Source organism: Salmo salar, chromosome 20, assembly GCF_965601325.2.
Source record: "Salmo salar chromosome 20, fSalSal1, whole genome shotgun sequence".
NCBI lineage: Eukaryota > Metazoa > Chordata > Actinopteri > Salmoniformes > Salmonidae > Salmo > Salmo salar.
In genome coordinates this window covers 15,695,039-15,717,431 of record NC_138310.1, presented here as the reverse complement: position 1 = coordinate 15,717,431, position 22,393 = coordinate 15,695,039, and the positions used below count along the sequence as shown (strand labels likewise).

At 43.4% G+C, this 22,393-nt stretch overlaps 1 protein-coding gene across 3 annotated transcripts in view; it reads right to left on the bottom strand.

Moving 5' to 3' along the window:
* Nucleotides 1–22,393, bottom strand: part of cemip2 (cell migration inducing hyaluronidase 2) — a 69,336-nt gene that overhangs the window by 34,108 nt on the left and 12,835 nt on the right. For all 3 annotated transcript variants that reach the window (XM_014160651.3, XM_014160649.3, XM_014160650.3), the window contains exons 5-12: nucleotides 19,849–20,018; nucleotides 17,217–17,405; nucleotides 15,936–16,105; nucleotides 12,039–12,248; nucleotides 5,727–5,932; nucleotides 4,548–4,617; nucleotides 2,591–2,719; nucleotides 980–1,068 (exon numbers count right to left, since the gene is read on the bottom strand). In XM_014160651.3, the coding sequence (XP_014016126.3) occupies nucleotides 980–1,068; nucleotides 2,591–2,719; nucleotides 4,548–4,617; nucleotides 5,727–5,932; nucleotides 12,039–12,248; nucleotides 15,936–16,105; nucleotides 17,217–17,405; nucleotides 19,849–20,018 (1,233 nt within the window). The remainder of the gene's footprint in view (nucleotides 1–979; nucleotides 1,069–2,590; nucleotides 2,720–4,547; nucleotides 4,618–5,726; nucleotides 5,933–12,038; nucleotides 12,249–15,935; nucleotides 16,106–17,216; nucleotides 17,406–19,848; nucleotides 20,019–22,393) is intronic.

Sequence of the window (22,393 nt, the reverse complement as noted above, 5' to 3'; positions counted from 1 at the left end):
AAATATGTATGTGACCAATAAAATTTGATGGCTGGGCAGGGTCACAGCCATGGGTGGGCCTGAGACTGCATAGACCCACCCACTGGGGAGCCAGGTCCAGCCAATCAGAATGAGTTTTGCCCCACAAAAAGGGCTTTTTTACCGACAGAAATACTCCTCAGTTTCATCAGCTGTCCAGGTGGCTGGTCCAGATGCTCCCGCAAGTGAAGAAGCCTGGTGTGGAGGTTCTGGGCTGGTGTGGTTACACGTGGTCTGTGGTTGTGACATACTGCCAAATTCTGTAAAACGACGTTGGAGGCGGCTTTTGGTAGAGAAATGAACATTCAATTCTCTGGCAACAGCTCTGTTGGACATTCCTGCAGTCAGCATGCCAATTGCGTGGTCGCTCAAAATTGAGACATCTGTGGCATTGTGTTGTGTGACAAAACTGCACATTTTAGAATGACGTTTTATTGTCCCCAGCACAAGGTGCACCTGTGTAATGATCATGCTGTTTAAATCAGCTTGGCAAAGGAGAAATGCTCACTAACAGGGATGTAAACACATTTTTGCACAACATTTTAGAGAAATATCATTTTTGTGCGTATGGATCATTTCTGGGATCTTTTATTTCAGCTCATGAATAATGGGACCAACACTTTACATGTTGCGTTTATGTATTTGTTCAGTATACTTTGTCGCACTTTAGAGCCCTGGAGCGCCAGTCTCTTGTAATAGACGGGCATAGTTTCACATTTGAACAAATAAACAGGTCTCTAATAAATCGCTATGTCAAATAAGTGTAATTCCGCATGGATGCATTTTCTCTCTTTGCGCCAGCGGAATTTCATGGTCTCTCTACCACACGCCAAATTGTTTATCCCTTCATGTCAAAACTCGAGTCCGTGTAGCCAGCACAGAGAATAAATGACCAGCTCGTCTCTTTTGTAAAATTTGCTCAGCTGTGTGTTCTAAATGTTATGTAGTTTTCTGTGCTTACCTGGCATTGTTGTCCAGACACAGGTACTCCCGGGGGTCTGCAGCACTGGCGTTGGTGGTCTTCACACCTTTATCAATGAAGAGCCCAGCCTGGGTAACACAAACCGGTATGGGAACTACAGTCACAAGTACAGACTTAAAGGCACAATCCAGATATTTTTCAACCCCCCCCCCCCCAACATGAAGGAGTCAGTTTAACTTTAAGATGTACATGTGAGTATAGTAATACTCACAGTAGCAGCTCTGTGAATTATCATATGTCTGGGGTGTAAAGGTGTTTGTATGTGGACTTCAAGTGTGAATGCAATGCAACGACACAGTATATACCATGGGTTTATAATTGGAGCATAGTCTTTAGACTGTAAGCACACTCCTTATGAGACAGGCAGTTCTAGTCAGAGTGGACAAAGGGCTCCCAGTTCACCTGACCTAATTTATTGAGCCAGAGAAACAGAGGCCTATTGTAAAGGCTAGTGTGTGCATGCCTGTGTGTGCACGCTTCTGTGGCGAGTGAGGTAAGTGTGTGCGCATGTGTAAGTTTTGTGGTTTTGATTAAGAGCTGGAATACTGTATGAAATCAGACAATTGGAAGCGCCCTTACTAGTATGTACAGTTGAAGTCGGAAGTTTACATACACTTAGGTTGGAGTCATTAAAACTCGTTTTTCAACCACTCCACAAATTTCTTTTTAACAAACTATAGTTTTGGCAAGTCGGTTAGGACATCTACTTTGTGCATGACAAGTAGTTTTTCCAACAATTGTTTACAGACAGATTATTTCACTTATAATTCACTGTATCACAATTCCAGTGAGTCAGAAGTTTACATACACCAAGTTGACTGTGCCTTTAAACAGCTTGGAAAATTCCAGAAAATGATGTCATGGCTTTAGAAGCTTCTGATAGGCTAATTGACAACATTTGAGTCAATTGGAGATGTACCGTTGAATGTATTTCAAGGCCTACCTTCAAACTCAGTGCCTTTTTGCTTGACATCATGGGAAAATCAAAAGATATCAACCAAGACCACAGCAAATAAATTGTAGACCTCCACAAGTCTGGTTCATCCTTGGGAGCAATTTACAAACGCCCGAAGGTACCACGTTCATCTGTACAAACAATAGTACGCAAGTATAAACACCATGGGACCACGCAGCCGTCATACCACTCAGGAAGGAGACGTGTTCTGTCACCTAGAGACTAACGTACTTGGGTGCGAAAAGTGCAAATCAATCCCAGAACAACAGCAAAGGACCTTGTGTAGATGCTGGAGGAAACAGGTACAAAAGTATCTATATCCACAGTAAAACTAGTCCTATATCAACATAACCTGAAAGGCCGCTCAGCAAGGAAGAAGCCATAGAAAAGCCAGACTATGGTTTGACCTAAGACAGGGAACTTTTACTAGGATTAAAATGTCAGGAATTGTGAAAAACTGAGTTTAAATGTATTTGGCTAAGGTGTATGTAAACTTCTGACTTCAACTGTATATGTGATCCCTGCAGGAATTGAACACCAAGACCTTGACGCTGCTAGCGCCATGCTTTTACCAGCTGAGCCACATAGAACCGCAGTGTGTTTGTCTTTCACACAGTGCTGCCAGGGAGTGGTACCTTAAAGTTGGAGTGCACACGGTTGTTGTAGAAGATCCCCAGAGGGGTCAGCTCTGCCCGGGTCTCTGGAACCAGCCCATGAGAGTCCCCTGTGGATGAGCTGTGGAACACATACCATATCCCTGCATCCTTTAGGATGACATGGGGGAGGGGTGGCAGAGAAGGGAGAAAAAGGAGAAGAACAAAACAAGGAAACAGTAAACATGTCATCCCCTACAAATGATGCAGCGCCCCCCTCCTTGAGCCAATCAGTGTAATTTTGTAAATGTCAGATGTCTATGGCAAGACGCATCATTCACCCAAGTTGTGTCAAAATCGGAACTTTGGTGTCTGAGATATCACATGTGACTCCTCAATTAGTGTCTGAGATATCACATGGTGTCTGAGATATCACATGTGACTCCTGGAGCAGGTTGAGAGCTTCAAGTTCCTTGGTGTTCACATCACCAACAAACTAACACGGTCCAAGCACACCAAGACAGTCGTGAAGAGGGCACGACAAAACCTATTCCCCTTCAGGAGACTGAAAAGATTTGGCATGGGTCCTCAGATCCTCAAAAGGCTTTACAGCAGCACCATCGAGAGCATCCTGACTGGTTGCATCACTGCCTGGTATGGCAACTGCTCGGCCTCTGACCGCAAGGCACTACAGAGGGTAGTGCAAACAGCCCAGTACATCACTGGGGCCAAGCTTCCTGCCATCCAGGACCTCTATACCAGGCGGTGTCTGAGAAAGGCCCTAAAAATTGGCAAAGACTCCAGCCACCTTAGTCATAGACTGTTCTCTTTGCTACCGCACGGCAAGCGGTACTGGAGCGCCAAGTCTAGGTCCAAGAGGCTTCTAAACACTTCTACATCCAAGCCATAAGAATATTGAACATCTAATCAAATGGCTACCCAGCCTATTTGCATTGCCCCCCCCTTCACTCTTTTACACTGCTGCTACTCTGTTATTATCTATGCATGTCACTTAAAGAACTCTACCTACATGTATATATTACCTCAATTACTTCAACTAACCGGAGCCCCCGCACATTGACTCTGTACCGGTACCCCCTGTATATAGCCTCCACATTGACTCTGTACCGGTACCCCCTGTATATAGCCTCCACATTGACTCTGTACCGGTACCCCCTGTATATAGCCTCCACATTGACTCTGTACCGGTACCCCCTGTATATAGCCTCCACATTGACTCTGTACCGGTACCCCCTGTATATAGCCTCCACATTGACTCTGTACCGGTACCCCCTGTATATAGCCTCGCTTTTGTGATTTTACTGCTGTTCTTTATTATTTGTTACTTTTATTTATTTTGGGTATTTTTCTTAAAACTGGACAGTTGGTTAAGGGCTTGTAAGTAAGCATTTCACTAAGGTCTACCTACACCTGTTGTATTTGGCACATGTGACAAATAACATTTTATTTGAATTTCATTGTGGGGGACAATAATGTGGCTTTGACAATGAGGTGAAGAAAAAAAGAATGATCCTTGAGCACTGCGCTTACACATTGACACAATTGTGCCTGAACCTGAGCAGTAGGGTAACGATGTTGAACTTTACCCCACCAGTTCAAGTCATCATTTATTGCTGTTGATGTAAGAGTAGGAAGACAATATCTCCCCAGATCACGAGATGAACCGGTAAGCAACAGTTTTACAGCCGAATGAGTTGCTAAACCGTAAAGCTGCAGTTCGTAATAATAAAACAAAACAACGAAATGCCATACATGGCTGAGCGATGGCCTGGAGATACGTAACCGCTCAAATTCATAGACGGAGCTATGGATACAAGGACTGACCATCCATTAGATCAAACATATAAATGACTGATGTCTGGGATGAGGGGAGCAATACAACCGTACCAGATAAACAACATCAGTCCCCTGCTAATTGCTATTCATTCATTAAACAGTGGTTGCTTTGGTGGGTTGGCGTACATCACTATAGTCTTACCTGGGAGCCAGCAGCAGCGTTGCTTATGAGGTTATTATTGGGGTTGGCGATCCAAAACGTAGACACTGCCCTAGAACAAACACACGCACACCAAGACACACACACACACACAGAGAGGAGGAGGGGCATTAAAGAAGATGTCTCCAGGCGTGAGTGATTGTTAGTATCAGGATATATGAATTTAATATGAAGCAGAAACAGAACCCTGACTCCTGTTATCCATGGAATAATCCACCTCTCCCACATAAAACCTGTACAGGGACAGGTCTGCCAACACACACGCGGGCATACACACTCCTGCAAATACAGCGCCTGCTGCTCCCCAAACAGACCTCCTTTTCAACCTCCCCCAGAAACACAAACATATCCCATGAAGCGGGGTGGTTGTTATTGCAGGGACAAGACTACTAAGCCCTATCCCTCTCACACAGAGGACATGATCCCAGTCTTCTCTCACGGTAGGCCTGTCCAATAAAGCCGCACATACACTTCATCTAACGCATTACGCACGCACGCACGCACGCACGCACGCACGCACACACACACGTGTACAAAACATTAGGAACACCTTCCGAATATTGAGTTGCACCCCCTTTTGCCCTCAGAACAGCCTCAATTTACTCTACAAGGTGTCGAAAGCGCTCCACAGGGATGCTGGCCCATGTTGACTCAAATGCTTCCCACAGTTGTGTCAAGTTGGCTGGATGTCCTTTAGGTGGTGGATAATTATTGATATACACAGAAAACGGTTGAGTGTGAAAAACCTACCAGTGTTGCAGTTCTTGACACACTCAAAACCAGTGTGCCTGGCACCATACCCCATTCAAAGGCACTTATTTTGTCTTGCCCCATTCACCCTCTGAATGGCACACATACACACAGTCCATGTCTGAATTATCTCAAGGCTTAAAAAAAACCTTCTTTAACCTGTCTCCTCCCATTCATCTACACTGGTTTAAATGGATTTAACAGGTGACATCAATAAGGGCTCATAACTTTCACCTGGATTCACCTGGTCAGTCTACTCAGTGTATACCTCCACTTTATAACGCTTTCATTTTGAGCCATTATCTTTTCAAATGCCTGCCTCTTCACTTGCTTTCTGTTCCTCTATTATTCCCCTCTGTCACTTGTTCACTCTTTCTATCCGTGGCCAGACAAGTCTCTTCTGTGTCTTACTTGCACTCCATGCTCGGTGAAGGGGTGTAGTTCTTGTACACTTTGTCTCGGATGCTGGTGCACATGGTCTCATTGCGATCGGTGGGCAGGAGCGTTCCCGGACGGGTCACCAAACCCAGGTTGTGGAAGAACGTGTTCCTCTGCTCTATCCCGTCCTCCAGGAAGAAACAGTGACCCAGGGTGTCATAGCCTACAGTGTCCTTCACCTGGGAAGGGGAAATATTTGGGAAAGGTTACACAGAGACAGGAGTAAAGAGGAAACGTTTTTTGGAGCAGAGCATGAAATCAGCTTGGAGCTGAATGTTGGTCGATTCACTTCATCAACAGATTTTAGATTAATTTGTTGAACGACCAGCATCACATGGTCCTAATTTCCCAAGTTCTCACAAACACACACACACACACACACACGATGGTCATTTGAAATGTTTTCGCTATTCAAATAAATTCATGACATTTTTTCTTCAGATACCTGGACAGCAGGAGCCAGTGTGTGACAGTCTATTATCCCTTTCATATACCCTTTACATTATGGTATGATGCCTGTAAAAAGAAACCTGCTCATGTTTTTTTTAAACCCAATTCATACAGTCCAATTTATTTAAAAAATATATACTTTAATTATGTTACTGGCGGCACCATGCACATTAAATCAATAGTTATTTTGTTAATTAAACAGACGAGACACACTTAGCCTACCCTGATCACAATTAACACACATATATTTTATAGTAAGCTAAGAATATTAAATGATAAAATAAAATACAAATAATATTTTTCCCACAAAACATGTACCCGCAAAACACCAGTCTCAACGTCAACAGTGAAGAGGCGACTCCGGGATGCTGGCCTTCTAGGTAGAGTTGCAAAGAAAAAGCCATATCTCAGACTGGCCAATAAAAAGAAAAGATTAAGACGGGCAAAAGAACACAAGACACTGGACAGAGGAACACTGCCTAGAAGGCCAGCATCCCGGAGTCGCCGCTTCACTGTTGACATTGAGACTGGTGTTTTGCAGGTACTATGTAATGAAGCTGTCAGTTGAGGACTTGTAAGGCGACCGTTTCTCAAACTAGACACTAATGTACTTGTTCTCTTGCTCAGTTGTGCACCAGGGACTCCCACTCCTCTTTCTGTTCTGGTTAGAGCCAGTTTATATGACAGCGGTTCCACACGTTGTGTAGAAAAAATATTATTTGCATTATATTCTGTTATATTAAATCAGATTGTATATGTCACATGCGCCGATTACAACAGGTGTAGACCTTACAAGGCATTCACCAACAATGCAGTTTTAATAAAAAAATGTGTTAAGTAAAAAATAAACAGTAACAAATAATTAAAGAAGAGCAGTAAAATCACAATAGCGAGGCTATATACAGGGGGTACCGGTACAGAGTCAATGTGCGGGGGCACCGGTTAGTCGAGGTAATATGTACATGTAGGTAGATTTAAAGTGACTATGCATAGATAATAAACAGAGTAGCACCAGCGTAAAAAGGGGGGGGGGGGGGGGGATGCAAATTGTCTGGATAGCCATTTGAGTCTTAAGGATTGGGGTAGAAGCTGTCTTTTGGACCAAGACTTGGCGCTCCGGTACCGCTTGCCGTGTGTTAGCAGAAAGAACAGTCTATGACTAGGGTGGCTGGAGTCCTTGACAATTGTTAGGGCCTTCCTCTGACACCGCCTGGTATAGAGGTCCTGGATGGCAGGAAGCTTGGCCCCAGTGATGAACTGGGACGTACTCACTACCCTCTGTAGTGCCTTGCGGTCGGAGGCCGAGCAGTTGCCATACCAGGCAGTGAGGCAACCAGTCTGGATGCTCTCAATGGTGCAGCCCTCTTCACAACTGTCTTGGTGTGTTTTGACCATGATAGTTTGTTGGTGATGTGGACACCAAGGAACTTGAAGCTCTCAACCTGCTCCACTGCAGCCCCGTCGACGAGAATGGGGGCGTGCTCGGTCCTCCTTCTCCTGTAGTCCACAATCATCTCCTTTGCCTTGATCATGTTGAGGGAGAGGTTGTTGTCCTGGCGCCACACGATCAGGTCTCTGACCTCCTCCCTATAGGCTGTCTCATCGTTCACGGTGATCAGCCCTACCACTGTTGTGTCATCGGCAAACTTGATGATGGTGTTGAAGTCGTGCCTGGCCATGCAGTCATGAGTGAACAGGGAGTACAGGAGGGGACTGAGCACGCACCCTTGAGGGGCCCCCGTGTTGAGGATCAGCGTGGCGGATGTGTTGTTACCTACCCTTACCACCTGGGGGCGGCCCGTCAGGAAGTCCAGGATCCAGTTGCAGGGGGAGGTGTTTAGTCCCAGGGTCCATAGCTTAGTGATGAGCTTTGAGGGAACTATGGTGTTGAACGCTGAGCTGTAGTCAATAAATAGCATTCTCACATTTGTCTAGTTGGGAGTGCGGCTGCTCGGCCATGGATACCCATTTCATGAAGCTCCCGACGAACAGTTTTTGTGCTGACGTTGCAGCTTGGAACTTGGTAGTGAGTGTTGCTATCGAGCACAGGCTATATGTATGCGCTACGCACTTCAGTGGTCCCGTTCAGTGAGCTTGTGTGGCCTACCACTTCGCGGCTGAGCCCCTGTTGCTCCTAGATGTTTCCACTTCACAACAGCACTTACAGTTGTCCGGGGAAGCTCTAGCAAGGCAGAAATTTGATGAACTGACTTGTTGGAAAGGTGGTATCCTATGACGGTGCCACGTTAAAAGTCACTCAGGTCTTCATTAAAGCCATTCTACTGCCAATGTTTGTCTACTGCGATTGCATGGCTGTGTGCTTGATTTTATACACCTCTCAGCAACGGGTGTGGCTGAAATAGCCGAATCCACTCATTTGAAGGGGTGTCCACATACTTTTGTATATATAGTGTATGTGTGTTGACTGTGATCGGGTATGTGTTTTGTCCAATGTTCCCTCTAAGTTGTGTGCGCGGCTGCACACATCTTCTGCCGCGCAGAAGAAATGCTGTGTCGCGCGCAGAGACGCAAGAGATAGAACTTCACTGAGTTTGCCCCATTAGTTTGCACTATATAGATCAACGTTTTTTCTGTGATCGAATAAACATTATATCAGCCCCTTTTCAATGCAACAAACCAAAACAGATCTAACTTTGCAGGAATGAGTCTGTGATTTTGTTGTAGGCAGAGCCAGAGTGGTATGAAGTAGAATTCTATGGGGGGGTAGCCCATTAGCGGTCTTTCACCCAAGCAATGCGTGTGCACATTTGTTGATATTCTTTGCTAGTTAGTGAGTTATTTGCCCAGTTATAGATAGATATAGGTTAGCAAATGGGGAGTTACTGCTTCCTACAAGAGCACAAAACATGTAGGCTACATTTCAAGCTGTCTTTGAAAAGCCAGTCAGGTAAAAAGACAAAAGGGGTAGTGTTGTATTTTCAGACAGGTTTGAATTATGCAAATAAGCCAATAGGCAGAGGAGTAGTCTACATTGTCTAATTCTCTGTATGGTAATAATAATTACTTTTATTTTATAAAGTGGTTTCTTGCATCATACAACACAATACAATTTACAGTCACCTATTTGGCCCATGGTGTTACAGATCAAGTAAAACAATTAATATCAAGCCCTTCATGCAATGTAGGCCTGCATTGAACACCACATATAGGCTACTGTAGGCTATATCATAGATATCAAAAGCTATTTCTCTGTGAAAATGTTCTGGGATTTGCTCCATTGGTATTGTTGGTAGGCCTCCATTATGCTCAAATAGCCACAATAGCCTATTGGCTACTGTCTAAAATTGTAAGGGTACAACCTGTGTTCATGGAAACGCGCCCCGGAAGTTACACAAAATTCTCACACCGTTCAAATTTCTGCTCACAAGACTTAAAATTTGCTCAGTGCCCCCCAAAAATTGGAGGGAATGTTGTTATTTTGTTCATTAAAACAGACAAGACCAAACTATTGATTTCATTTGGATGATGCAGGCTGCACAGACCTGTAACATAGGCCTAATTAAACTCAAAATAAGCTATTCTATTCATTTGAAAACACATTTTATTATGTTTCTTAGGACCTGCCTAAACTAATTAATAATAGATTCATTATTGAAGGTTTAAATTCAATGGATTAATTAAAATAGAAGACCAACCACATCTGCACATCACTACTAGCAAGGTATAAAAGACATATGCAGGCAAGAATGTGGTAAAATGGGCCTGCTTGTAAGGGGGTCATATTAAACATTGCCCACAATTTTTTACAGTCAAGATTCTGTAAATCCTATGTGAAAACAGTATATGTGTGTGTGTGTGGCACAGACAGAGAGGAGAGAAAGCCAGAAAGAGAGAAGAGACAGAAAGAGAGACACACAGAGAGAGACAGAGAGACACAGAGAGAGACAGACAGACAGACAAAGGGACAAAGAGACAGAGACACAGAGAGAGATGGAGAGAGACACAGAGAGAGACAGACAGAAAGGGACAGAGAGACAGAGAGGGACAGAGACAGAGAGAGAGAGAAACACAGAGAGAGAGAGAGAGAGAGAGAGAGAGAGACACACGGAGGGGGAGAGACACAGCGGGAGAGCTGTGCCAGCTAAGTTAGCTTGCTAAAGTAGAAATGTTAATTGAGGCTATTTTGCTGCGCTACCAGTCCTTGTCTAAAACAACTCCATTCATATGAAACAACAGCCTACCTGTAGGTTGATCATTGTAGCCTACTCCTCATTTAGCCAATTTAATTCCGTCATTTTAATTCAGTTTTGCATTGATTAGAAATCTCCCACTTTACTTGTTACACATGGAGCCTCAATGTAGCGCCATTTTGATTGACCGACATATTGATTGACCACAAGCTACACATGTGAAATGTGTGTAGGCTACCGGTGTGTCTTTATGGGGTGCTCTCATAAAAAAAGTCATAAAACTAGGCCTAGGCTATATAAAAACAATGAATACTCTCCCAAGTAATTGAATACTAACGTCTGTTCGGATATTCAAATAACCGTGCCCATCCCTAAAACACACACAGTCTTTGGATTTTAGAAAAGCACTATAAAAATCCTATGTATTATCATTATTATTAGACTACCGTTCAAAAGTTTGGGGTCTCTTAGAAATACCCTTGTTTTTAAAAGAAAAGCACATTTTTTGTCCATTAAAATAACATCAGAAATACAGTGTAGACATTGTTAATGTTGTAAATGACTATCGTAGCTGGAAACGGCAGATTTTTTTTATGGAATATCTACATAGGCGTACAGAGGCCCATTATCAGCAACCATCACTCCTGTGTTCCAATGGCACATTGTGTTAGCCAATTTTATAATTTTAAAAGGCTAATTGATCATTAGAAAGCCCTTTTGTGATTATGTTAGCACAGCTGAAAACAGCTGTTCTTATTAAAGAAGCAATAAAACTGGGCTTCTTCTTCATTAAATAGTACCCGCAAAACACCAGTCTCAACGTCAACAGTGAAGAGGCGACTCCGGGATGCTGACCTTCTAGGCAGTTCCTCTGTTTAGCGTCTGGCTTTTTCAATGAAACTCTGCCTAAAAGGCCAGCATCCCGGAGTCGCCGCTTCACTGTTGACGTTGAGACTGGTGTTTTGCGGGTACTATTTAATGAAGCTGCCAGTTGAGGACTTGTAAGGCATCTGTTTCTCAAACTAGACACGCTAATGTACTTGTCCTCTTGCTCAGTTGTGCACCGGGGACTCCCCCTCGTTCTATTCTGGTTAGAGCCAGTTTGCACTGTTCTGTGAAGGGAGTAGTACACAGCGTTGTACGAGATCTTTAGTTTCTTGGCAATTTCTCGCATGGAATTGCCTTCATTTCTGAGAACAAGAATAGACTGACGAGTTTCAGAAGAAAGGTATTCGTTTCTGGCCATTTTAAGCCTGTAATCGAACCCACAAATGCTGATGCTCCAGATACTCAACCAGTCTAAAGATGGCCAGTTGTATTGCTTCTTTAAATCAGCACAACAGTTTTCAGCTGTGCTAACATAATTGTAAAAGGGTTTTATAATGATCAATTAGCCTTTTTAAAATGATAAACTTGGATTAGCTAACACAACGTGCCATTGGAACACATGAATGATGGTTGCTGATAATGGGCCTCTGTACGCCTATGTAGATATCCCATAAAAAATCTGCCGTTTCCAGCTACAATAGTCATTCACAACAATATCAATGTCTACACTGAATTCTGATCAATTTGATGCTATTTTAAAATGGACAAAAAAAAAAAGTGCTTTTCTTTCAAAAACAAGGACATTTCTAAGTGACCTCAAACTTTTGAACAGTAGTGTACTTGCACACACACTGACCAGCAGGCCGTTGGTGGCGTGGATGGTAATGCAGCGGGAGAAGGAGTGGTGGATGGAGAGGCCGTCCACGTAGGTTGGTTCCAGGTAGCCCCCTCGTCGGTCCACGTCCCCACAGCGGTGGAAGTGGACCGGGTAGCGGCCCTTCTCCTGCTGCCCCATGTTCCTCAGCTCCACATGGGACAGGTGCACCGAGGTAAAATTCCCAAATATCTGAGGAGAAATGGGATAGAGGAGAGAGAGCGAAGAGTACGTTTCGCTGTGTATCATATTATGTTTATACACACACAAAAGTTTGGACACACCTACCAATTCAAGGTTATTTCTTATTTGTACTATTTTCAACATTGTAGAATAACAGAAGACATCAAAACTATGAAATGACACATATGGAACTAAAAAAGTATATTTTTATATTTTAGATTCTTCAAAGTAACCACCCTTTGCCTTGATGACAGCTTTTCACACTCTTGGCATTCTCTCAAACAGCTTAACCTGGAATGCTTTTCCAACAGTCTTGAAGGAGTTCACACACATGCTGAGCACTTGTTGGCAGCTTTTCCTTCACTCTGCAGTCCAACTCATCCCAAACCATCTCAATTGGGTTGAGGTTGGGTGATTGTAGAGGCCAGGTCATCTGATGCAGCACTCCATCACTCTCCTTGGTCAAATAGCCCATACAAAGCCTGGAGGTGTGTTTTGGGTCATTGTCCTGTTGAAAAATAAATGATAGTCCCACTAAGCGCAAACCAGATGGGACGGTGTATGACCGCAGAATGCTGTGGTAGCCATGCTGGTTAAGTGTGCCTTGAATTCTGAATAAATCACTGACAGTGTCACCAGCAAAGCACCCCCACACCATCACACCTCCTCCTCCATGCTTCACGGTGGGAACCACATATGCAGAGATCGTCCGTTCACCTACTCAGCATCTCACAAAGACACGGCTGTTGGAACCAAAAATCTCACATTTGGACTCATCAGATCAGAAGGACAGATTTCCGCCGGTCAATTGTCCATTGCTCGTGTTTCTTAGCCCAAGCAAGTCTCTTCTTATTGGTGTCCTTTAGTAGTTCTTTGCAGCAATTCGACCATGAAGGCCTGATTCACGCAGTTTCCATTGAACAGTTGATGTTGAGATGTGTCTGTTACTTGAACTCTGTGAAGCATTTATTTGGGCTCCAATTTCTGAGGCAGTTAACTCTAATCAACTTATCCTCTGCAGCAGAGGTGACCCTGGGTCTTCCTTTCCTGTGGCGGTCCTCATGAGGCCCAGTTTCATCACAGCGCTTGATGGTTTTTACGACTGCACTTGAAGAAACTTTCAAAGTTCTTGAAATGTTCCGGATTGACTGACCTTCATGTCTTAAAGTAATGATGGACTGTCGTTTCTCTTTGCTAATTTGAGCTGTTCTTGTCATAATATGGACTTTGTCTTTTACCAATAGGGCCATCTTCTGTATACCACCCCTACCTTGTCACAACACAACTGATTGGCTCAAACGCATTAAGAAGGAAAGAAATTCCACTATTTACAAAGGCACACCTGTTAATTGAAATGGATTCCAGGTGACTACCTCAATTTAGAAAATAGTAAAAATAAAGGAAAAACCCTGGAATGAGTAGGTGTGTCCAAACTTTTGACTGGTACTGTTATGATCGTGTTGATCTACTGATTTCTATATTTTACAGTTACAATTGACATCTGTTGAAGAATGGAAAAACATGCATGTTATTACAGTTGAAGTCGGAAGTTTACTTACACTTAGGTTGGAGTCATTAAAACTTGTTTTTCAACCACTCCACAAATTTCTTGTTAACAAACTATAGTTTTGGCAAGTAGGTTAGGACATCTACTTTGTGCATGACAAGTCATTTTTCCAACAGTTGTTTCCAGACTGATTATTTCACTTAAAACTCACTGTATCACAATTCCAGTGGGTCAGAAGTGACTGTGCCTTTAAACAGCTTGGACAATTCCAGAAAATGATGACATGGCTTTAGAAGCTTCTGATAGGCTAATTGACATCATTTGAGTCAATTGGAGGTGTACCGGTGGATGCATTTCAAGGCCTACCTTCAAACTCAGTGCCTCTTTGCTTGACATCATGGGAAAATCAAAAGAAATCAGCCAAGACCTCAGAAAGAAATTGTAGACCTCCACAAGTCTGGATCATCCTTGGGAGCAATTTCCAAATGCCTGAAGGTACCATGTTCATCTGTACAAACAATGGTACGCAAGTATAAACACCATGGGACCTTCCAGCTGTCATACCACTCAGGAAGGAGACGCGTTCTGTCTCCTAGAGATGAACGTACTTTGGTGTTAAAAGTGCAAATCAATCCCAGAACAACAACAAAGGACCTTGTGAAGATGCTGGAGGAAACAGGTACAAAAGTATCTATATCCACTACTCCAAAACTGCCATAAAAAAGCCAGACTACGGTTTGCAACTGCACATGGGGACAAAGATCGCACTTATTGGAGAAATGTCCTCTGGTCTGATGAAACAAAAATAGAACTGTTTGGCCATATTGACCATTGTTACGTTTGGAGGAAAAAGGGGGATGCTTGAAAGCCGAAGAACACCATCACAACCGTGAAGCACGGGGGTGGCAGCATCATGTTGTGGGGGTGCTTTGCTGCAGGAAGGACTGGTGCACTTCACAAAACAGATGGCATCATGAGGGAGGAAAATGATGTGGATATATTGAAGCAACATCTCAAGACATCAGTGAGGAAGTTAAAGCTTGGTCGCAAATGTGTCTTCCAAATGGACAATGACCCCAAGCATACTCCCAAAGTTGTGGCAAAATGGCTTAAGGACAACAAAGTCAAGGTATTGGAGTGGACATCACAAAGCCGTGACCTCAATCCTATAGAACATTTGTGGGCAAAACTGAAAAAGCGTGTGCGAGCATGGAGGCCTACAAGCCTGACTCAGTTACACCAGCTCTGTCAGGAGGAATGGGCCAAAATTCACCCAACTTATTGTGGGAAGCTTGTAGAAGGCTACCCGAAACGTTTGAGTTAAACAACGTAAAGGCAATGCTACCAAATACTAATTTAGTGTATGTAAACCTCTGACCCACTGGGAATGTGTTGAAAGAAATAAAAGCTGAAATAAATCATTCTCTCTACTATTATTCTGACATTTCACATTCTTAAAATAAAGTGGTGATCCTAACTGACCTAAGACAGGGAATATTTACTAGGATTAAATGTCAGGAATTGTGAAAAACTGAGTTTAAATGTATTTGGTTAAGGTGTATATAAACTTCCGACTTCAACTGTATGTACTCATCAGAAGAAATAATGTACGTAACACATTATACAGGGCAAATATTTTGCTTATGCAACACGGACAAAGATAATGTGTGTGAGGGAGGGGTGTATGAATCAGGAAGTGTATATCGTCGGTCTGAGTTGTGTAAGTGTTCAGCCGGGGGGGATTAAATAAAGAGTACAATACAAAACATTAATAGTAGGGAGAGTTGTTCTCCAGGGCTCTTCTCTCTCTGAGTGGTGCGTGGGTTGTGTTCATTAGGGCATGCAACGGAAAACCCCAAAATTATAATTGCAACCAGAAATGAAAACGGACTGAAACAGTCCCTCCCTGTTTCAGTCGGTTTTATTCCATTTGGTGCCTAATCAACATCTCCCTGCTGTGGCAGATCATGCGTGAATGCAGAATGCCCTCACTCATCAGTGCCTGCTGTATGCTCCAATGACCCTCTGCCACAGCAATATGGGAAGTTTCAACATGATTACACCAGACTGAATGGCATTAAATAAGCATATAAACTCCGGCTGAAATGTTCAGGGCAGTCATTTCGAAGATTCAACACAGACCCTATACTGACAGTTACACACAGGTACATAAGCACTCAGACACACACCTTAATGTGTCCGCCGTACGTGTCGTGGCCAAAGAACTGGCACCAGTTGTTTCCATAGCAGGCGTTTTCCATCTCCCCATAGATGAGTATGTTCCTGCTGAGCATTGCTACCTCCGCCCGCATGTCCACCCCGTCCACAATCTCCCCCACATGGCCAAACTGGGGCCTCCCTGGGGAGGGGGTAAAGAAAACACATATTTTTTTTATGGCATATACCATTGTCATATATCAGTAAAAGCAACAATTATTTGCTGTATGTAAACACTTAAATATATATGTCGAAGTGTTCATATTAACAACAGTCAGCCAAATATATGGTTGTTATGATACAGTAGGTCTGCATATTTAATTGGAGAGTGACTTTAATCCCAAACAGAACAACTTCTGCACCTCTCCTTCTAACCATGAAGACAAACTCTAAGACAAAGAGTTTAGACTGTCGGTTTGCCATTATTGTCTCCCAATATGACCAGCCAACTGCTGCCAGTGCCAACCTCATTCGTGCGCACACACACACACACACACACACACAGACACAGAGAGAAAGAGAACACTTCAGGTAAACGCATGCTGTAAACTGGTTCTCTGGTTGAGAAAGTAACAACCAGATGAAGACATTTTTTTTCTGGTTGCTATTGCTAAAAACACAAATTCAATTCTACGATATACAATCTGACCATGATGTAATTGCAACCAGTTTTGCTCGCTGGGCTTGTGACACCATAGACAGTTTATAAACAGGACTGGCATCCTCACACACACAGCAGAAAACAGGGGGAAGGAAGGAGGGAGGAAGTGAAATATATAATTGAGCAGCACCATCCCATGAAGGAAAAAAAACAAGTACTAGCCCTGTCTTTTCCCTAGGGTCATATATAGAAGATGTGAAATGAAAAACCAATGCTCAGAATATATAAATAAATCATGATTCTTATTTTTATATCATACAGATGTTGGCTCTTAATTTGATCACACAGTGTTGCAGAAAAACTTTCCTGCAATACAGGACATTTTAAACTTGTAGTGGTTTAAAAAGGTTGAAGTTTGTAATTTCCAGACTTGACTTTCCCTTACGAAAATATTTATCAACTATTAGAAAAACGTACACATAATAATTAACATTTCCTGTTGCTGCAGAATTATTTTCCTGCTGTAGCAAACCGGCTCAAATTAAGATCCTACATCTAAAAAAAATTTTAAAAAATCACAGCAGTAATTCTCAATATGAGGAATCAAGAAAGCCCCCATGAATGTACAAACACCCCTTTCGTTTTTGCTCACCTTGAACTCTGACCTGTCTGCTGGTGCAGTGCGGGCATGGGAGGAGGGTGAACTCCTCTGCCTGATGCATGGAGTAGTCAGTACTGGCAACCACAACCTGGTTCCCAGGTTGCCAAGTGCGTACATCATCTTGCAGGTTCAGGACAACCTGGTCCACAGCATCAACCTGGAACCCAGATATGGGAAAACCTGGAAGACCAAAGAATGGGTGGTATAAGATCTGTTGCATAAGTGGTTTTCTACTGCATATCAAATAACTAATGGCGGGAACAGGATCTAGAGTCACGAAAAGTCATATTTAAATCAATAAACAGTGCCTTCGGAAAGTATTCAGACAACTTGACGGTTTCCACATTTTGTTACGTTACAGCCTTATTCTAAAATTCCCCTCATCAATCTACATTGAAATGTTTGCTAATTTATTAAAGATAAAAAACTAAAATATTACATAAGTATTCAGACCCTTTACTCAGTACTTTGTTGAAGCACCTTTGGCAGCAATTACAGCCTTGAGTCTTCTTGGGTATGACGCTACAAGCTTGGCACACCTGTATTTGGGGAGTTTCTCCCATTCCTCTCTGCAGATCCTCTCAAGCTCTGTCAGGTTGGATGGTGAGCATCGCTGCACAGCTATTTTCAGGTCTCTCCAGAGATGTTCGCTCGGGTTCAAGTCCGGGCTCTGGCTGACAACTCTTGCGTTGTCTTGGCTGTGTGCTTAGGGTCGTTGTCCTGTTGGAAGGTGAACCTTCGCCCCAGTCTCAGGTCCTGAGTGCTCTGGAGCAAGTTTTCATCAAGGATCTCTCTACTTTGCTCTGTTCATCTTTCCCTCAATCTTGACTAGTCTCCCAGTCCCTGCTGCTGAATGCCCCCCCTCAAAGCATGATAATGCCACCACTATGCTTCACCGTAGGGATGGTGCCAGGTTCTCCCCAGACATGACGCTTGGCATTCAGGCCAAAGAGCTGAATCTCGGTTTCATCAGACCAGAGAATCTTGTTTCTGAAGGTCTGAGAGTCTTTAGGTGCCTTTTGGCAAACCACAAGCAGGCTGTCATGTGCCTTTTACTGAGGAGTGGCTTCCGTCTGGCCACTCCACAATAAAGGTCTGATTGGTGGAGTGCTGCAGAGATGGTTATCCTTCTGGAAGGTTCCCCCATCTCCACAGAGGAACTCTGGAGCTCTGTCAGAGTGACCATCAGGTTCTTGGTCACCTCCCCGACCAAGGCCCTTAGCCCCCAGATTGCTCAGTTTGGCCAGGCGACCAGCTCTAGAATGAGTCTTCTTGGTTCCAAACTTCTTCCATTTAAGAATGATGGAGGCCACTGTGTTCTTGGGGACCTTCAACTCTGCAGAATTTTTTTGGTACTCGTCCCCAGATCTGTGCCTCGACAGTCCTGTCTCGGAGCGCTACGGACAATTCCTTCGACCTCATTGCTTGATTTTCGCTCTGACATGCACCGTCAACTGTGGAATCTTATATAGACAGGTGTAAAGTTTGGTGGAGGAGGAATAATGGTCTGGGGCTGTTTTTCATGGTTCGGGCTAGGCCCCTTAATTCCAGTGAAGGGAAACCTTAACGCTACAGCATACAATGACATTATAGATGATTCTGTGCTTCTAACTTGGTGGCAACAGTTTGGGGAAGGCCCTTTCTTGTTTTAGCCTGAAAATGCCCACGTGCAAAAAGCGAGGTCCATACAGAAATGGTTCGTCGAGATCTGTGTGGAAGAACTTGACTAGCCTGCACAGAGCCCTGGCCACAACCCCGTCGAACACCTTTGGGATGACTGCGAGCCAGGCCTAATCGCCCAACATCAATGCCCGACCTCACTAATGCACTAATGCAACTAGTGGAAAGCCTTTTCAGAAGGGTGGAGGCTGTTATAGAAGCAAAGGGGGGACCAACTCCATATTAACGGCCTCATGATTTTAAAAAATACATTTTAAAAAATCTCATTTTATTTGTCACATGCGCCGAATATAACAGGCGTAGACTTAACAGTGAAATACTTATTTAAAAGCCCAATATCTAACAATGCAGTTAAGAAAAATATGTGTATTTACCAAAATAAACTGAAGTAAAAAATACATAAAATAAATAAAACATTTAAAAAAAAAAAAATATAGGCACAGGTTAGTTAAGGTAATTGAGGTAATATGTACATGTAGACAAAGTAACTATGCATAGATAATAAACAGAGAGTAACAGCAATGTAAAAACGTGTTGGGAGGGATCAATGCAAATAGTGTGGGTAGCCATTTGATTAGCTGTTCAGGAGTCATTAGGCTTGGAGGTAGAAGCTGTTAAGAAGCCTTTTGGACCTCGACTTGGCGCTCCAGTACCGCTTGCCATGCGGTAGAAGAGAGCACAGTCTATGACTAGGGTGGCTGGAGTCTTTGCCAATTTTTAGGGCCTTCCTCTGACACCGCCTGGTATAGAGGTCCTGGATGGCAGGAAGCTTGGCTCCAGTGATGAACTGGGCCGTACTCACTACCCTCTGTAGTGCCTTGCGGTCGGAGGCCGAGCAGTTGCCATACCAGGCAGTGAGGCTCATACATGCTTGTAAGAAGTTATAAACCATTATACCAGCAGGTTTTAAAAAGTGCGAGCCGAACTGATTATAATGACGCACCGTTCTTCCATTCGCTGTAGGCTGTGACAGAGAAGCCGACCCCGTCCACAGTGGTGAAGTTCTGGCGGGCCAGCGCCTTCCCTCCTGTGTCATGGTTCTCGTGTTCCCGCACGGCTTCTGAACACGAGCCGTTCCCTCCACCAATCACAGATACCAAGGCCCAGGCCTGCCTATGGACAGAGACACGAGAGAGAGCTTTTTAAGTTGAACAGAAATTGAGGTAACACTTTACCTAAAGCATACAGGCAGGTATAACATTATGGCTTGAACCTTTGTATCGTCTTATATTAAGGTTTATTGTTATGTTATGTCTCTCCATACATAAAATTATAAGGATGACTGACTATAAGACATAAGTGGGTCATACATACTCATGACAAATCTTACAATGTATAACTGCATCATAATGTATTATACCAGCATGCTTCAAGTATAGTGTTAGAAACCCATTTCGCTAAGGAGGAAGCCTCTTTACGAATGCCCCATCTTTAGCTTTTGACACAACCAAAAAGGGAAGAATGCGTTTAAAGTGTGTTCAAGCCCAGTGTGAGAGCTGGCCTCACCCTGTGCACATCAAGAGGTTAAAAGAATCACTGGACTGATACAAATGGTCAAAATTCAATCAATATTTATTAAGCTATCAAACAGATGGGTTGAAAGAGGTTAAAATACAGACCACGCAATAAGGTTATTAAAGCAACAAAAATACTTTCTGCAGAGCATATAGCATCACTACAAGTCGATTTATACTTGATCTGGCAATGTGATCCGGAGGCTCCGTACAGAGGGTGTGATGCAATTGCGAAGCCTCCGGACGCCAAATTAAGCTCTGTACCGCATCGCCGTATGCCTCCCAAATTTTTTAACAATGCGGAGGGCTCCATATAGCTCCGCCTTCACAGTAGGTGGAAGCGGCACGTCCTGAATAAACACAAACTCACTTCCTTGACAACAGCTCTGTGAAGCACAAGAAGTATGAATGCCCTAACTTCTGAAAAGGCCGTATTGCAGTAAATGCTGTAAGGTCAATGCAGACGCTGGAATGACCATTTAAAAAATAAAATTGGCTTCACCTCTTCCAAGCATTTTTCCCCACTGTTGAAACAGACCACCTTTCAGGACACAAAAAAACTATTAAGATAAGGGTTGGCCAATTACTAGGTGTGTCCAACACACCTGAACACACTCAAATTGACAAAACAAAACTACTGACTGATGAGGATGCAGTTGAGGGTAAATATATACATACAGTTGAAGTCAGAAGTTTATATACACATTAGTCAAATAGATTTAAACTCAGTTTTTCACAATTCCTGACATTTAATCCTATTTCTTTCATCACATTCCCAGTGGGTCAGAAGTTTACATACACTCAATTAGTATTTGGTAGCATTGTCTTTAAATTGTTTAACTTGGGTCAAACGTTTCGGGTAGCCTTCCACAAGCTTCCCACAATAAGTTGGGTGAATTTTGGCCCATTCCTGCTGACAGAGCTGGTGTAACTGAGTCAGGTTGTCAGCCTCCTTGTTCGCACACACCTTTTCAGTTCTGCCCACACATTTTCTATAGGATTGAGGTCAGGGCTTTGTGATGGCCACTCCAATACGTTGACTTTGTTGTCCTTAAGCCATTTTGCCATAATGTTGGAAGTATGCTTGGGTCCATTGTCCATTTGGAAGACCCATTTGCGACCAAGCTTTAACTTCCTGACTGATGTCTTGACATGTTGCTTCAATATATCCACAATTTTCCTGCTTCATGATTCTATCTATTTTGTGAAGTGCACAAGTCCCTCCTGCAGCAAAGCACCCCACAACATGATGTTGCCACCCCTGTGCTTCACGGTTGGGATGGTGTTCTTTGGCTTGCAAGCCTCCCCCTTTTTCCTCCAAACATTACAATGGTCATTATGGCCAAACAGTTCTATTTTTGTTTCATCAGACCAGAGGACATTTTTCCAATAAGTACGATCTTTGTCCCCATGTGCAGTTGCAAACCGTAGTCTGGCTTTTCTATGGCGGTTTTGGAGCAGTGGTTTCTTCCTTGCTGAGTGGCCTTTCAGGTTATATCGATATAGGACTCAAAGATATCTTTGTACCGGTGGCCTCCAGCATCTTCACAGGGTCCTTTGCTGTTGTTCTGGGATTGATTTGCACTTTTCGCACCAAAGTACGTTCATCTCTAGGAGACAGAACGCGTCTCCTTCCTAAGCGGTATGACGGCTGCGTGGTCCCATGGTGTTTATACTTGCGCACTATTGTTTGTACAGATGAACGTGGTACCTTCAGGCATTTGGAAATTTCTCCCAAGGATGAACCAGACTTGTGGAGGTCTACAACTTTTCTAATTTCTTTTGATTACCCCAAGATGTCAAGCGAAGAGGCACTGAGTTTGAAGGTAGGCCTTGAAATACATCTACAGGCGCACCTCCAATTGACTCAAATTATGGCAATTGTCCTATCAGAAGCTTCTAAATCCATGACATCATTTTCTGGAATTTTCCAAGCTGTTTAAAGGCCAAGTCAACTTAGTGTATGTAAACTTC